This window comes from Oncorhynchus mykiss, chromosome 11 (genome assembly GCF_013265735.2).
Source record: "Oncorhynchus mykiss isolate Arlee chromosome 11, USDA_OmykA_1.1, whole genome shotgun sequence".
Taxonomy (NCBI): Eukaryota; Metazoa; Chordata; class Actinopteri; order Salmoniformes; family Salmonidae; genus Oncorhynchus; species Oncorhynchus mykiss.
The window spans coordinates 58,972,518-58,991,129 of NC_048575.1; the positions used below are offsets into that span (position 1 = coordinate 58,972,518).

Sequence of the window (18,612 nt, forward strand, 5' to 3'; positions counted from 1 at the left end):
CACCCACTTTGCCAAAGCACAGCCCCCACACCACTAGAGGGATATCTTCAACCACCAACTTACCATCCTGAGACAAGGCCGAGTATAGCCCACAAAGATCTCCGCCACGGCACAACCCAAGGGTGGGGCGCCAACCCAGACAGGAAGATCACATCAGTGACTCAACCCACTGAAGTACGGCACCCCTTCTAGGGACGGTATGAAAGAACCCTAGTAAGCCAGTGACTCAGCCCCTGTAATAGGCTTAGAGGCAGAGAATCCCAGTGGAAAGAGTTTCCCAGTGTTTTGTCCGAGTTTAAAAGTAGAAAGTTTGCAGCCATCCACTTCCTTATGTCTGAAACACTTGCTTCTAGCGAGGGCAATTTTGGGGCTTCACCATGTTTCATTGAAATGTACAGCTGCGTGTCATCCGCATAGCAGTGAAAGTTAACATTATGTTTTCGAATGACATCCCCAAGAGGTAAACTATATAGCGAAAACAATAGTGGTCCTAAAACGGAACCTTGAGGAACACCAAAATTTACAGTTGATTTAGTGCTTTATACAGGCACGTGGAGGCCACACACACTACAGCGCCTCATTTTGACTTGTTTTAAGGACATTACATCAAAGTTGGATCAGCCTGTAGTGTAGTTTTCCACTTTAATTTTGAGTGTGACTCCAAATCCAGACCTCCATGGGTTGATAAATTTGATTTCCATTGATCATTTTTGTGTGATTTTGTTGTCAGCACATTCAACTATGTAAAGAAAAAAGTATTTATAGAATATTTAATTCATTCAGATCTAGGATGTGTTATTTTAGTGATCCCTTTATTTTTTTGAGCAGTTTATATCATAACTTCACAAAGACATCTGCAATTCAAATAATCTATTTGCATTTCTATACCATGAATATGGTTATTGTACTGGATCTTATTGCTCTCAGACATTTACACCCCTAGTGTCTCTTATCATCAGCCTGTTCGACTCCTTGGCTGGGTCCCTGAAGCTCCTGCCAATAGCTCTCAATCCTACAGGCCTCTCATGGTCTCATTCTGCAGCTCACTGACTGAACAACCCTCAGAAGATAGCGACTTAGGCAAAGAGTGCTTTTTTTTGCCTAAAGAGAAAGAGATTCATTATTTGAGTGTGTCCTAATTTCTGTTAGAACAGAACCCAAATGATCTCCTGAGTGGTACAGTGGGACAGTGGTCTAAGGCCTAAAGGCTGTGCCACTAGACATCCTGGTTCGAGTCCAGGCTCTGTCCCAGCAGGCTGTGACCGGGAGACCCTTGGGGTGGCCCACAATTGGCCCAGCGTAGTCTGGGTTAGGGGAGGGTTTGGCCGGCAGGGAAGTTCCTTTCCCATTGCGCACCAACGACTGCTGTGGCGGGCTGGGCGCAATGCACGCTGACACGGTCGCCAGGTGTACGGTGCTTCCTCTGACACATTGGTGCTTCTGGGTTAAGTGGGCGTTGTGTCAAGAAGTAGTGCAGCTTGTCTGTGCTCTCTACCTTCACTTCTCTCAAGTGGGAGTTGCAGCGATGGAACATGACTGTAACTACCAATTGGGGAGAAAAAGGGGTAGAATAATAAATAATGTTTTTTTATATTTTTTATATCCTGTAACCACAGGCCCACCGGTTAAATTGTAGGCTGTTGGTCCCACAGTTCAGTCAGTGTCGAGATTATGAAGTCACCCCTCTTCGCACTCATCCACTCACACAAACCCGAAAGCATGTTGTGTTGTAGCATCCTCTGGCAAGGTCTTTTGAAGGGATTTCACATTTCTCATTAAAAAGATAGCAGCGGGCAGGACGGAACACTTGGGCATTTAATTGACTTTGCTTTGAGATTGCATAAGCCTTTAAATCGTCCAAATCCACGGGGCCTGTCTAATGTTCCAGTCATCCAAGCACAGCCGCCTTGTGTTCTGCCTCTACTGATTCTCCTTAATGACTGGAGCCCTTTTTTTATGTTGTTACTCTCTGTACAATTTGTTGGATTCCGTCAGGTTACTGGCTCAGACATGGTGCCTCAGACATGCTGCCTCTGCAGAGAGATAGTCACCAAATCCTATTTCCCAGACGTGAATTGTCCTTCACTGTTAACATCATAAGGAAAGTCTTCTACCACCCTGTTCAGCCAAAGTATACCAGCTTCTCAAAGCCACCTGAGGAGGGTTTCATCCATCGCTGTTATAGAATACCTACTCACTTTCACTTTACAGTCATGTGGAATAATGTTGGTTCAGGACTGCATGCAGTGGTTCTATAGTAGTTAGACTAGTTAAGTGAGATTGGTAGGGCCTGCGGTCTTGTGACAAAGGAGGATACACTGTTTCCATGACGAGGTGATCCTTTGTATTTGAGGTTTCTGGAAACCAAGGTTCGGGATGTGGGATTGTTGGGTGGGGGGGATTTCTTCTGGGTCCCAGTTGCTCTAGGACCTTAAAGAGGTCTGTCTACAATTGTGGCAGCAGCAGGACATAATTTGTATCCCTGTGAGGAGGGACATATGGCCCTGGAGCGCGGCAGAGCCAATCAACATGCTCTTCAGCTGTAATTTAAACCATTAACATGGAAGATGTGGGCTGAATGTGATCAGTCTTAACAATGCTGCCAGAGTCATTGACTTTAATGAAAATCTGCAGAGAGACCACCACTGTTCAGGATATCAGCTATATTGTTCTGGTTTATGTTATGATAGGCTACATCAGAACGCATATAGGAAATATTAAGAATAACCTTGAATAGAATGAAATACAGTATTGCATTATTTCAATCCTGTATCTGAGCATGAAGCTTTGGTTATGACTGGTATTGTAGGTGCCATTTGTTTTTGCTATTTGTTCTACAGCCTATAGATACTTCTGTTTCTACTTTTTAGAGCTGTATGTATTCTTGTGTGTTTGCTGTAAGGACCGCCTCTCTTTTGCTCCTGCTGTCCCTCTTGCTCTCTCAGGGGGGTGCATGTAAACATCGTGACAGATTTGCTATTATCAAATCATTCTGCTATTTCTCCCTGTAGAACGTGTTTGCAATGAGAAGTGGTTGCTGTCAGTCAGTGTAGTCTGTCTATTCAGGCCCATGTGTAGTTCTCAGGGAAGACATGTAGCTACAGTAGATAGCTAACCTTGTCCTGCTCATAATATAGTGTGCACTCTCCTTTCCCTTACACTAGCAGTTGTTAGTCAGTCAGTGTGTTTCCTTTTTCCTAAATAATGATGTTATTATAATATTTTCCTGCTTTTTGTATTGCTCACTATCAGTCCTACTACCTCCTCTATCCTCCCTTTCTAGTTATCCAGTAATTCTGTCCAGACCTCATCCCCCCATCACTCCATTGGCTGCTGATACTGTAGTTATCTCTAGCTGTATATGACAGCGGCCATCGGGACTGTGACACGTTGACGTCACAGATAGCGACTGTGAGGGGGTTGGCTGAGAGGCACAATACAAGTGCACAGCACCAGTGTCACCTCAGAGTGTAGAGAGATAGAGAGGCAGAGAGTGAGCGTAGCCATAATTTTAGGTGTAGAATTAGATAGACAGGCAGAGTTAAATAGAGTGAATAGAAAATTACAGGGAAGAGGCAAAATATAGGAGAATAAATGAGAGAGGAACAGTGTGTGTGAGACGGAGACGAACAATGGCGGGAAAGGCTAAGGAGACGATGGAGAGAAAAAGGAGATAAGGAGTGGAAGTGAAGGGGATTATGTCATGGAGAATGACATAAAACCAGAGAGAGACAATGTGTATAAATAGGAAAGGAACAAACATGATATAGGCTACTGTGTATGGTTGAGAGACATAGGATGATATAGTCTAGCCTGCCTGACTCTCATACCCAGTCAGAGCTGCTCGTTTTGTACCCACCCTCTCCCACGTGCGCCGTATCACCAGCCACCCTCCTCCTCATTCCTCTACAAAAAACACCATATATGGACTATAGACATGTGTCCAGGGACCAGGCTATTGGTCCACATAAACACCACCATGTTACCATGAATGTACAGCTCAGCGGGACATGTCACGTGAATTGGATTGACCTTCAAGGAGCTGTAGCTCTCATATCTGCTCTCTTCTAGAGGTAACGACTCGGGCTCCAGAATGTCATGTGACTTATTGTGAGACCAGATAATAATTTTTGTATGTTTTTGGTTTAAGAGACTTGTAAATATTAGTGGAGCCCTTCTTGTTTTCCTGTCTTGTTTTTGATCATTTGCCTGCAGTTAAGATCTGGACTTATCTTACTATTACACTGCACTGCTATTTGCTCTGTGATATAGATACGGTATGGTGTCTGTACTTTCAGATAGACCTTATAGAGGGTGAGTGAATGTCGTGTTGGGTAGATGCCCAATGGTCTTGGGAGTCAAGAGGTGCCCTCCTTTTTTCTCCTCGGCCAGTGAGAGAGATGGCGTCTCTCCTCCAGCCAGGCATCTCTCCTCATGTCTCTGTCTCCTGACCCCTGTGGTTGAGTGATGGAAATGGGAAGGGGCCCCAGACTGGCCCTGAGTCATGTCTCCCAGCCCCATGGTCACTCACAGGCCAGAGGCTGCATCATACTACAGGTTAGAGGTCTTCACGGTTCCAAAAACCTGGACCCGTTCTGAAAAGCATTTGTGGCTTTCCCACACGACCCGATATGCATAATATATATTTTTTAAACGGACACCTGTTCCGAATGTAGCTGAGGACAATGGACCCGAGGACCTGTTCAGATAGAAAGATAGAAAGAAACCTCAGACTGGGCACTGCCAGTGCCATCAATAAACAAGTGATATTGGTCTTTAAAAATTGCCTATAACAAATTACTAAAAATGATTTGTTGTGTTTCAATGTGTAGCATATTCAAAGGTTTATAGTGGTGTTTTATTGTTGCCTGGTGTTTTATTGTTTTTTTACTTTTCTAAAGCAATAATTCAGATTTGAGCACTAAATGCATCAGGGCACTACATGCAGATAGGCTATGGCATCTCCACTCTACAGTATATTTATATATTTTATAAATATAATGCTATGGCATCTCCACTCTACAGTAAATGTATATATTTTATAAATATAATGCTTAGGCGTCTCCACTCTACAGTATATTTATATATTTTATAAATATAATGCTTAGGCATCTCCACTCTACAGTATATTTATATATATTATAAATATAATGCTTAGGCATCTCCACTCTACAGTATATTTATATATATTATAAATATAATGCTTAGGCATCTCCACTCTACAGTATATTTATATATATTATAAATATAATGCTATGGCATCTCCACTCTACAGTATATTTATATATATTATAAATATAATGCTTAGGCATCTCCACTCTACAGTATATTTATATATTTTATAAATATAATGCTTAGGCATCTCCACTCTACAGTATATTTATATATTTTATAAATATAATGCTTAGGCATCTCCACTCTACAGTATATTTATATATTTTATAAATATAATGCTTAGGCATCTCCACTCTACAGTATATTTATATATTTTATAAATATAATGCTTAGGCGTCTCCACTCTACAGTATATTTATATATTTTATAAATATAATGCTTAGGCATCTCCACTCTACAGTATATTTATATATTTTATAAATATAATGCTTAGGCATCTCCACTCTACAGTATATTTATATATATTATAAATATAATGCTATGGCATCTCCACTCTACAGTATATTTATATAATTTATAAATATAATGCTTAGGCCTATCCTTAGAGACCGAGAGAAATATAGAGAAATGCCGGCGCCATGTTCCTATTATACAGATAGGCGTACAGAAGGAGGCTAATTCGTGAATTTTCTATCCGAATGTTTTTAATAAAGATAAGCATTATATTGTTAGATTAAAGGAGTAATTCTGGTAGGCCTGAAACATTCTTCCTCAATTGTCAGAGGGAGTTGGAGTGCCAGTGTGCACTGCCTTCACAGGTCTGCTGTAGCGAAACCTAATAATAGCTACACCACACCAAACCTTCCCAAAAGTTTCTTAACTTTATTAGAGTAATACCAAAAGTCAGTCAAGTCATTATTTATAGGCCTACCGGTAATTCTATTATATTGCGGCAAACATAACATTATAGTTGGAACTTCATTTCACCATAGAAAATGGCTCAACGGAATAAAACAAAACACATATTTAAACTGAACAGGTTTAAACGTTCACGAAAGTTTTAAAGTTTTGAACAGGCTGGTATTGTAGCAATTGCCAACAAAGGCGAGTTCCTACCGTAGGCCTACCCAACAAAGGCGAGTTCCTACCGTAGGCCTACCCAACAAAGGCGAGTTCCTACCGTAGGCCTACCCAACAAAGGCGAGTTCCTACCGTAGGCCTACCCAACAAATGACAGCAATAGACTTTATTTTACAACAGGCCTACTATCTTAAACTAAATACTGAGCATAAAATTTAAAATACTGTTCCAACTTAATTTAGCCAACAAAAATCTCTCAACAAAATGAAACAAAACACTCTTAGCATATTTAAAGAACTGGTTTAGATTAAAAGTTTGAAAATTCCATCAAACCTAAATAGCGGGTTGCACACAGTCCATTTGGCCACGCCAACGTTCTTCTCACAGAGGATATTCCCCTTGTTGACTTCTTTTCACTATACACTTTCTTCACTAACTTTTGTTTTACTTCAATGAAAAAGGCCTCCATCTTCGCAATCAACAGTAGCCTAGGCCAAGCCTCCTTTCACTCGCTCTCGCTCGCCCTCCTCAGCAGCAGGCGCACGTGAGGTGAGTGGCCGGAACCAGTTTCAGGTAGGCATAAGCTATACAGTACGTTTTATTTATTTGCAATTGGCTGACCCAGATAACAAACTTGCATAGTTCTCATTACCTCACACATTAAATTTACAGGTCCAGTCGGGTCTAGTCGGTAAATCAATTTTGATTGCACATACCTGAGACCCGTGGCAATTATATCAGACCCGATCCAGATCCGAGACAAAAGTAAGAATTTAGGACCCAGATCTCAGAATTTTGGGTCTGTTGGACCTGTGAAAACCTCTACAACAAGTGCCCTCTAGGGTTCTCTTTCCATCTCTATCTCTCCCTTTCTCTCTCTCTTTCTCCCTTTCTCTCTGTTGTCATTACCATTCTATCAGGTTGTATTGCTGTAGACCCTACAGCGGTTTCCGTCGCTTGTGTCTAGCAGATGTTCTGAGCTGATATGAACTTACTCTGCGTCTCCGTGGTTACCGGAGGAATGGCGAGGTGGCTCCTGTACAAAGAGAGCTGCTGAGATAAGCGGTACACCGGCGTGTTCTCCTCACTCTATTTCTGAGTTGGTCCAAGAGCTGTGAGAGGTGTAAAGTGTAGGAAGGTATAAATATGAGTATGAACTGTTGCCCCCTCCTTTACATTCTCTCTCTCTCTCTCTCTCTCTCTCTCTCTCTCTCTCTTCTCTCTCTTTCTTCCTTTCTCTCTCTCTTCTCTCTCTCTCTCTCTTTCTTCCTTCATTTACTCTCTCTCTCTCTCTCTTCTCTCTCTTTCTTCCTTTCTCTATCTCTTCTCTCTCTCTCTTTCTTCCTCTCTCTCTCTCTCTCTCTCTCTCTATCTCTCTCTCTTTCTCTCTCTCTCTTCTCTCTCTTTCTTCCTTTCTCTCTCTCTCTCTTTCTCTCTCTCTCTCTCTCCCTCTCTCTCCCTCTCTCTCTCTTCTCTCTCTCTTTCTTCCTTTCTCTCTCTCTCCCTCTCTCTCTCTCTCTCTCTCTCCCCCTCTCTCTCTCTTCTCTCTCTCTTTCTTCCTTTCTCTCCTGTCTCCACCTCCTCTCCTCCCAAGCCACCTCCTCTAATTCCCCTTGGTGCTTTGCTTTCTCTAAACACCTTCACTCTTCTCTCTCTCTCTCGCTTTCTTTCTTTCTCTCTCTTGCTCTCTCTCTCCTCCTGGATAACTTAATGACCTGTTTCAGATGCTCTCAGTCACACACGAGAGTGCAAACAGCCAGAAACTCGGGGCTGGCATTATGCTACCAGAGCACCCGGGGAATGTGGGGGGAATGTGAACTGCTCAATCACATCAACGGATGCGTCAATGAGAGCACATAATAAATAACCCTCCCCACCATCACCAGACATGTAGAACGTTGGTCTTCCATTGCTAAACATCTAAACATCTGTCTATCCTGCCTGGGACACTCTGATGGAATATGGTGATCACGATTTTCTCCTGCTATTGTTTTTCAGTGAGTTTGTGGGAGATGGATCCAGACAACCTGAGCCAAAGCCAGCCACAGCCTGAGAACCCATCTGGACTAGCAGAGGTTTTAACCCCCACTCCAGCAGTAGTTCCAGGCACAGAAGCCCCAGCCTCCGACCCTTCTGCCTCTGCTCCTGCTCCTCAACTGTCAATCCCAGTGCGGCCTCGACGGCCTCAGAGGACCCCCAGAATAGAGGGCTCTGTGGACGTCTGTGATCCAAAACCTGACCCTCCAGAGACAAACCAGGACCGATCCACCACTCATGATGCTCCAGCTGGGGCCAGCCATCCTAAGCCCCTGCAGCCTGATGCAGCCAAGCCCCATGGGGGGCATGGAGGGGCCACTGAAACCACTCTGAAGGCTGGCCCTAAAGTCCCAGGCCACCCCCCAGGAGCCAGGAGCCCCATCTCAATGAGAGCAGCCTCAGTTCCCCAGCCACCGTCCTCCAGGCCTATACCTCCCCATCTCAACCCTCATGCCCAGAGGGCCTTCTCTGTGGTGGGCACCGCGGACACACAGTCTCAGGTGGTGGAAGACTTCAGGTGAGCTCCTGGCTCTGTGCGTTTTCTATCAGATCCAGCTTTCACTACAGCATAATAGTTGTTTTGAACATGAACAGGAAACACTTTTATAAGAGCCTGCTTCAAACCTTCAGTGCTGTGGTGGGGACACAATAATTTGTCAATATATGGCCCCAAGCACCATAGTACAGGTTGAAGTGGCATGTGACCAAGTAAACTTTTACTGGGGAGTCATTTCCTTTTATCACAGTGGCAGGAAACTGTTAAACCACATCTACCAGAGTACAGCCGGAGGAAAATGTTTTGTGACTACTTCTAAAGGTCTTCTCCTCTCTTGGCTCAAGCTCAACTCAAGACAATGTGTCTTTGCCACTGAAACTCCCAAATTGAGAAGCTGTAACAGTCAGCAGTTTGAGATATTTCCACTTCCCACTCTGTGTTATTATCTATACTCACAACACATACCCAGTGTCCCCAAGGCTTTGTCAGAGCTCTCTGATAACCTCTCTAATTTATGATGCTAATTAAGCTAATGGAGAGAGCGCATACTCAGAGAATCAATCGAAGTGTATCAGATATAGACGTATCATTACATGGCAACAGAGTAAGGATGTGCCCTCCCATGTCCTGACAAATTCTTTGTAATTAAATGGTCTGCAGATCATTAAGAATCTGTTGCCCAATTATTTCGTTACGGATTGAACCAAGCTTCTATTAATTGTATACTGTATGTGATTGTGAGATTCTGGGTTCCTTCTCTCTGATAGGGTGCACCTAGTCACATGGAATGTGGGCGGTGCCATGCCGCCAGATGACATCACTGCTCTGCTGGGGTTGCACATTGGAGATGGAAACACAGACATGTATATAATTGGGTGAGCTTTTCCCTAGTGGCAGTCAGCCAACCATCTTCTCATCGCCAAGTATTCCAGAAGACCTCTCTTGTCCCTTATATCTATCCGCCTTCCATAGACAGTCCCCTAGGTTGAGTGGTTAGCTTTACTGTTAAACAACATTGATCCATCTATTTAGCTGTCTTTATATTCCCCCTACATATGTTTTATTGTCCATCCATTTCCTTGTTACAGTCATTTCCCACACTCTCTCTCTCTCTCTCTCTCTCTCTCTCTCTCTCTCTCTCTCTCTCTCTCTCTCTCTCTCTCTCTCTCTCTCTTTCTCTCGCTCTCTTCCTCCTCCCCTAGCTTTTGACTGTGTGTTACTGCTGCTCTTTCAGGCTACAGGAAGTCAACTCAATGATCAACAAAAGGCTGAAAGACGTTCTCTTCACAGACCAATGGAGTGACGCCTGCATGGAGAGACTCAGCCCCTTCGGATACATACTGGTCAGTAAAGGGTTGACACTGACACAGAGACACCCACACACTGGTGCACACACAAAAAGAGAAATAATGCAGAGCAAACAAATAGAGCTCATGTTGTGTACATTTGTGAAAACTATTTTGAAATGTAAGTGCAGTGAGAGCCAGTCTTTAGACTCTGCTGTTCTCTCTGATCATATCTCTGCCAGTCAATGTGATGTGTATAATATGTGAGGGCATAGTGGAGCGGATGGGCTCATTACTCTCTCTGTCTCTGTTTCTGTCTCTGTCTCTGTCTCTGTCTCTGTCTCTCTCTCTCTCTCTCTCTCTCTCTCTCTCTCTCTCTGTCTCTCTCTCTCTCTGTCTCTCTATCTCTCTGTCTCTCTCTCTGTCTCTCTTTCTCTCTCTCTCTCTGTCTCTCTCTTTCTCTCTGTCTCTCTCTGTCTCTCTTTCTCTCTCTCTCTCTCTCTCTCTCTCTCTCTGTCTCTCTCTCTCTCTGTCTGTCTGTCTCTCTCTCTCTGTCTCTCTTTCTCTGTCTCTCTCTCTCTCTCTCTCTCTCTCTCTGTCTCTCTTTCTTTCTCTCTCTCTCTCTCTCTCTCTCTCTCTCTCTCTCTCTCTCTCTCTCCCTCTCTCTCTCTCTCTCTCTGTCTCGCTCTCTCTCTCTCAGCTCTGTGACTTGCTGCAACACTATTGGTTACAGAAAATGTTTCATCCATTTCCAATGTGCTTATTTACGCTCCATCTATTCAAACGTGCTTGTGTGTGTGTGTGCGTGTGCGTGTGTGTGTCTGAGAGAGAAAGACAGAAAGACAGAGTAAGGGAGAGGAGGGGGTCCTGCCACAGCTGGTGCAGTGTGGTTGGTGTTTCTTGGCCTGTCAGTATCTAACACATTATTCCACACTGTTGGAGAGGTAGGTAGAGAGGATGAATCAGCTGTAGAGAGACAACAGAAAGCTAGATGAGAGGTCTCTCAGGGTGCTGGTTTATTTCTGGACTGAAGGCTCGCCCTGTGTTGATGGCTCTGTGACAGTGAGACTGATTCTGTCCCCTGGCCTTCATCTCATGCCCTGCTTGACTACAAATCACTCTTATAATGTTGCTCATGAGAGCTTTTTATGTGCATATGTGTTCACCTGCATGCATGGGTATTTGTTAGGATTGTATGTCTGAGTGGTTGTTAGTATCTGTACTCTATGTGTTACCACTGAACTTCAACCATAACAGTATTACTGTAGTCGTCTGTCTAGTCATGGTTGTTGTACAGACATAAGGTCTCCAAGAATGACCTGTAACCCAACAACCCCTCTTTTCTCTCCCTAAGGTCACTGTCAGTAATATCCCCTCCCCTCTGTCCGCTCTCCTCCGCTCTCACAGCCCACTGTCAGACTTGGCTGGTGATTAGACCTATAAGAAGAGAGCTTGCCAAACCATCCACCCTACAGACAAATACGTCAATCAGATCTTCTCTAATCAGCACTCTCTATTGAAGCTATTGTAGGCCCAGATCTGTTTGTGCTCTTGCCAACCCCGTTGCTGTCATTTTGTTTGGCATGACAATTCTATAAGGAGTTGGCAAGAGAGCAGAAACAGACCCAGGCTACATCTATTGTTATTTTGGTGGACATATCAACCAATCAAAAATGTTGTATTTTAGAGACGAATCACAGGAAACAATGTAATGTTGTTTAAGTAAAGAAAACGCTTGTGAAAGATGAATTGCATATGAATATTCCCACGGTCTTCAGAGCTGAGGCCCGGCATTACACTATGCAGTGTAATACCTTTCTTGCACTATTGGTTAGAGCCTGTAAGTAAGCATTTCACTGTAAGGTCGACTACACCTGTTGTATTCGGCGCACGTGACAAATAAACTTTGATTTGATTTGCTGGATATGCGCTTGACTTCCTCTGCAAAACTGTCTAACAGCTCATCTCAGGCCTAAGTCAAACATGTACACACACACACACACACACACACACACACACACACACACACACACACACACACACACACACACACACACACACACACACACACACACACACACACACACACACACACACACACACACACACACACTCGTATGCCTAATGTATTTTGTATTATCAACCCAAAATGTGGTTTGGCAGCCCTCAGCAGCATTCCCAAATGTTTTCTGAAGTTAATCAGAGATGTTTTAAAATATCTATATATATTTCACCTTTATTTAACCAGGTAGGCAAGTTGAGAACAAGTTCTCATTTTCAACTGTGACCTGGCCAAGATAAAGCAAAGCAGTTCGACACATACAACAAGTTACACATGGAGTAAAACAAACATACAGTTAATAATACAGTAGAAATAAGTCTATATACAATGTGAGCAAATGAGGTGAGATAAGGGAGGTAAAGGCAATAAATAGGCCATGGTGGTGAAGTAAATACAATATAGCAATTAAAACACTGGAATGCTAGATTTGACAGTAGATGAGTGTGCAAAGTAGAAATACTGGGGTGCAAAGGAGCTAAATAAATAAATACAGTAGGGGAAGTGGTAGTTGTTTGGGCTATTTATAGATGGGCTATGTACAGGTGCAGTGATCTGTAAGCTGCTCTGACAGCTGGTGCTTAAAACTAGTGAGGGAGATAAGTGTTTCCAGTTTCAGAGATGTTTGTAGTTAGTTCCAGTCAATGGCAGCAGAGAACTGGAAGGAGAGGCGGCCAAAGGAGGAATTGGCTTTGCTATGGTGACCAGCGAGCAGAGATAAGGCGGGACTTTACCTAGCAGGGTCTTGTAGATGACATGGAGCCAGTGGGTTTTGCGATGAGTATGAAGCAAGGGCCAGCCAACGAGAGCCAACAGGTCGCAGTGGTGGGTAGTATATGGTGCTTTGGTGACAAAACGGGTGGCACTGTGATAGACTGCATCCAATTTGTTGAGTAGGGTGTTGGAGGCTATTTTGTAAATGACATCGCCGAAGTCGAGGATCGGTAAGATGGTCAGTTTTACGAGGGTATGTTTGGCAGCATGGGTGAAGGATGCTTTTTTTGCGAAATAGGAATCCAATTCTAGACTTAACTTTGAATTGGAGATGTTTTATGTGAGTCTGGAAGGAGAGTTTACAGTCTAACCAGACACCTAGGTATTTGTAGTTGTCCACATATTCTAAGTCAGAACTGTCCAGAGTAGTGATGCTGGTCAGGCGGGCAGGTGCAGGCAGCAATCAGTTAAAGAGCATGCATTTAGTTTTTCTTGTAACATTGACATCATTGATGTATATAGAGAAGAGAGTCAGCCCAAAAAATTAACCCTGTGGCACCCCCATAGAGACTGCCAGAGGCCCGAACAACAGGCCCTCAGATTTGACACACTGAACTCTGTCGGAGAAGTAGTTGGTGAACCAGCCCGAGGCAATCATTTGAGAAACCAAGGCTTTTGAGTCTGCCGATGAGGATGTGGTGATTGACAGAGTCGAAAGCCTTGGCCAGGTCAATGAATACTGCTGCACAGTATTGTCTCTTATCGATGGCGGTTATGATATCGTTTAGGACCTTGAGCGTGGCTGAGGTGCACCCATGACCAGCTCTGAAACCGGATTGCATAGCGGAAAAGGTACGGTGGGATTCGAAATGGTCGGTGATCTGTTTGTTAACTTGGCTTTCGAAGACCTTAGAAAGGCAGGGTAGGATAGATATAGGTCTGTAGCAGTTTGGGTCAAGAGTGTCCCCCTCTTTGAAGAGGGGGATGACCGCAGTTGCTTTCCAATCTTTGGGAATCTCAGACAACACAAAAGAGAGGTTGAACAGGCTAGTAATAGGGGTTGCAACAATTTCGGCAGATCATTTTAGAAAGAAAGGGTCCAGATTGTCTAGCCCGGCTGATTTGTGGGGTCGAGATTTTGCAGCTCTTTCAGAACATCAGCTATCTGGATTTGGGTTAAGAAGAAATGGGGAGGCTTGGGCAAGTTGCTGTGGAGGGTGCAGGGCTGTTGACTAGGGTAGGTGTAGCCAGGTGGAAAGCATGACCACCTGCTTATTGAAATTCTCAATTATAGTGGATTTATCGGTGGTGACAGAGTTTCCTATCTTCAGTGCAGTGGGCAGCTGGGGGGAGACACTCTTATTCTCCATGGAATTTACAATGTCCTATAACTTTTTTTAGTTTGTGTTGCAGGTAGCAAATTTCTGCTTGAAAAAGCTAGCCTTGGTTTTTCTAACTTCCCTGAAAAGTTACATTTCACGGGGGGTGTTCGATGCTAATGCAGAATGCCACAGGATGTTTTTGTGTTGGTTAAGGGCAGTCAGGTCTGGAGAGAACCAAGGGCTGTATCAGTTCCTGGTTCTACATTTCTTGAATGAGGCCTGCTTATTTAAGATGGTGAGGAAGGCATTTTTAAAGAATAACCAGGCATCCTCTACTGACGGGGTGAGGTCAATATCCTTCCAGGATACCCGGGCCAGGTCGATTAGAAAGGCCTGCTCGCTGAAGGGTTTCAGGGAGCGTTTGATAGTGGTTAGTGGAGGTCGTTTGACCACTGACCCATTACGGATGCAGGTAATGAGGCAGTGATCGCTGAGATCTTGGTCGAAAACAGCAGAGGTGAATTTAGAGGACAAGTTGGTTAGGATGATATCTATGAGGGTGCCCATGTTTACGGCTTTGGGGTTGTACCTGGTAGATTCATTGATCATTTGTGTGAGATTGAGGGCATCAAGCTTAGATTGTAGGATGGCCGGGGTGTTAAGCATGTCACAGTTTAGGTCACCTAGCAGCACGTCTTTCAACCCCACACACACTGACACATACACGCATCTACACTTATTCACACTGTCATTTACACACAATCACGCATACAGAACACACAGGCTCGCATTCACTATGTCCTTACACAGAAACATACACACATAAATACATAAACCTAGTCCAGTTTATGGTTCAATAGAGCCCATTACACAACCAAGTCCTCCAAATAGCCAGTGAGTATGCAAGCAAGAGGGGCCTTCTCTCTCGTGGAGATGTGTGCTTCTGTTAATGCATTGAGGGCATCACAGGTCCCAGCGATGCGAGGTCAGGCTTCTTATGGATGTGGATGTGACTGGAGTGTATTTACAGGGGAAGGGAGTAGCATTACTTTAATCTCTGGTCTAGAGTGAGGAAATGTTTACAGCATTTAACCCTTTATTAGTAGATAGAAATATCCAAAACTGTATTACCTGGTATCTAGACCAATAAAATGCAAGTGAAATACATTTGCTGGCTGGGTAGGCTCAATATGATAATTGTGAGTACAGGCCTACTGTGGTGTATGCTGTATCATGTATTCCACAGTGCAGGATTGTCAAATCATGCATCATATTTTTCCCTCACATGGGTTTACTGTTTAGACAGAGAAGGTAGGGGAGGCTATGCCCTCCTTTTGGTTCGCTGCCTCATGTAAAACAGTGGGAGAGCTGGACCACTGAATCCTGATGAGAGAGAGACAGAACTGGTACACAGTAGAGAGACAGACATACATACAGTTATATCCAGTCGTTCAGTTAGCAGGCTTCAGGCAGACAGCCCAGAGAGGATGTGTATGTAAACTTGCCAATATAAAATAGAGGTGTTCATTTGCCTAGAGATTACAGTAATCATTATCCCAATGAATGGTGGACTACGAGAACATGGGTGAATACAAGCAACTCGTGTCTACTTATCAGTAGGCTTTATAGGCAATCAGCTCGTCTATAATGGCTAATTTATTTCTAATTGTCAAATTTAGCAGGAGACAATTTACCTCCCCCATCACCTTACATTGTGACTCATTATCTCACAACTTCTCTACCATTTCTGTCTCCCTCCCTCCATTTTCTTCCCCTCTCTCTCGCTCTGTCTCAGGTGACGTCCCAGCGGATGCAGGGGGTGTTGCTGCTGGTCTTCGCTAAGTACTACCACCTCCCCTTCCTCCGAGGGGTGCAGACAGAGACCACCCGCACCGGCCTAGGGGGCTACTGGGTAAGACACCTGCCTTTTGAGACTACATTCTACAGAGAACCACACAAAACTGTCCACAATGACTAGTGATGGGGAAGAAATCGCTTGTTACATATCGCAATATAATTTTTGGATGATATTATATTGATATTTGACTAATTGTATCATGCTCTCTCTTGTTTCTCTGCAGCAGACATATAGTGAGCGATATGTTTTGAACATCAAATCTCAATAAAATCACAGTATCGAATCGCAATACATATAGAATCGTGATAATCACAATACATATCGTATCGGCACCTAAGTATTGTGACAATATCGTATCGTGAGGTCTCTGGTAATTCCCAGTCCTACACTGACTTATCCTAATCACCAACTCAGGGGGAATCAGACCGACCACATTAATGAAGACAGCCGCAACACCCTAGGCTAAGATATAGAAGTGGGAATGTCAGCGCTATTGAACTGAAGTGCACAATCAGAACTGACCCACCCTTAAAGCTAGAATCTTTAATTGCATTTTACATTTGTCATTTAGGAGACACTCTTATCTAGAGTGACTTACAGTAGTGAGTGAATCCCTTTTCTTTTTCTTTCACTGAAACAAAGCAGTCACCTCACCTCTTTAGTAAGAAGCTGAGGGATGGGCCTGGAGGAATTTTACCACTCTCAGACTTATAGACAGAGCTATGGATGCAAGCACTGACCATACATTTACAGTACATTGTTTACAAACATTGGAGTAAAACAAGCTTATATTTGGGGTTCTGAAAGTTCAAAAATGTATCTAGCAACTTCTAGCTTTAAAAAGCCTTCTCACAGCCAGTCAGTCTAAGGACAACAAGGCAGTGCTAAGGATAAAAAAAGACCTTCCCTCCAGGGTTGCTTCTGTTGGCCTCTGTTTCCCTTACTTCTCACTATTTAGCAGGAAGGGTTATGTTTGAGCAGGCTGTACCCAAAGCTTGTCTGGGAGTCTGCCTCCATACCTCTGATGTCCAGAAGGTGGTGCTTTAGTATTCTTAAAGATAGAATGCCTTTATGGTTCATGGCATTAAAGGTAGACTCAGCGATATGACATAGATGCAGAAAGTAAACAGGTCAATTTGCCGCAACAACTAAGAGCGTTGATGCGCGAGGCTCATCTTCTCCTCTGTTTTGGTGCCCTGGCTTCCACACCGTGAACAGTGTGAAATCTTGCATCTCGCTCATCTCAGTATCTGCGGTGCTGCTTGTAGCAACGTCATGTTGCTGAGTCTACCTTTAAAGGGATACTTCAGGATTTTGGCCATAAAACCCTTTATCTACTACCCCGGAGTCAGATGAACTCATGGATAGCATTTGTATGTATATGCATCCAGTATGAAGGAAGTTAGAGGTAGTTTCGTGAGCCAATGCTAACTAGCATTGCGCTATTTACCATAGGCTCCCAGTCATTGCGTTAATGCTAGTTATCAACTTCCTTCAAACTGTTGGCAGAGACATAAATATGGTATCCGCAAGTTCATTTGACTCTGGGGAAGTAGATAAAGGGCTTATTTGCCACAATCCCAAAGTATCCCTTTAAACACTCCCCAGATAATTTCTGTAGATATGTAAATGAGATGCCATGCACGTGATTGAGGACCCAAAAGCGGTTTAACAAAAACAGAGTTCTTTAATGTCGAAACACAGGTAAGACATAGATCCTCTTCAAATGGATATGAAGGCAAAATAAACAACCCGCAGAGAGGGCGACAAATGAAACATAAAGTCCTTCTGAATATCACAGAAGAGTTCCCCTTCTAGCAGCAGAGGAGAATAGCTGGGTTAGAGTCCTCTTCTAGCAGCAGAGGGGATTAGCTGGGTTGTAGAGGACAGAGGTACCTGATCACACGTAGCCTCAGATGAACAGGCAGATTCCGACAGGACAGGACAAGGTTGAAGCAAACAAGACGATAGTTTGGTTCTGGCATGAGAAACTCAAACGAGAATCTGACAAAGACAGAAGCAGGAACAGAGAGAGAAATAGATACCCAATCAGAGGGAAAAAGGGAACAGGTGGGAAAAGGGTGAACGAGGTAGTTAGAGAAGACAAGGAACAGCTGGGGGAAGGAGGGGAAGAGAAGGCAACCCAATACGACCAGCAGAGGGAGACAGGGTGAAGAGAAAGAACAGGAACAAGACACAACATGACAATACATGACAGTACCCCCCCACTCACCGAGCGCCTCCTGGCGCACTCGAGGAGGAAACCTGGCGGCAACGGAGGAAATCATCGATCAGCGAACGGTCCAGCACGTCCCGAGAGGGAACCCAACTCCTTTCCTCAGGACCGTACCCCTCCCAATCCACTAGGTACTGATGACCACGGCCCCGAGGACGCATGTCCAAAATCTTACGGACCCTGTAGATAGGTGCGCCCTCGACAAGGATGGGGGGGGGGGGGGGGCGAACGGGGGCGCGAAGAACGGGCTTAACACAGGAGACATGGAAGACCGGGTGGACGCGACGAAGATATCGCGGAAGAAGAAGTCGCACTGCGACAGGATTGATGATCTGAGAAATACGGAACGGACCAATGAACCGCGGGGTCAACTTGCGAGAAGCTGTCTTAAGGGGAAGGTTCTGAGTGG

The 18,612-nt window shown here is 44.1% G+C and overlaps 1 protein-coding gene across 2 annotated transcripts in view; it reads left to right on the forward strand.

Moving 5' to 3' along the window:
• The window catches only part of LOC110536079 (inositol polyphosphate 5-phosphatase K), a 45,476-nt gene that overhangs the window by 15,611 nt on the left and 11,253 nt on the right, over positions 1 to 18,612 (forward strand). For both annotated transcript variants that reach the window (XM_036935930.1, XM_021621619.2), the window contains exons 2-5: positions 8,194 to 8,749; positions 9,496 to 9,603; positions 9,963 to 10,071; positions 15,905 to 16,021. In XM_036935930.1, coding sequence (XP_036791825.1) covers positions 8,194 to 8,749; positions 9,496 to 9,603; positions 9,963 to 10,071; positions 15,905 to 16,021 — 890 coding nt within the window. The remainder of the gene's footprint in view (positions 1 to 8,193; positions 8,750 to 9,495; positions 9,604 to 9,962; positions 10,072 to 15,904; positions 16,022 to 18,612) is intronic.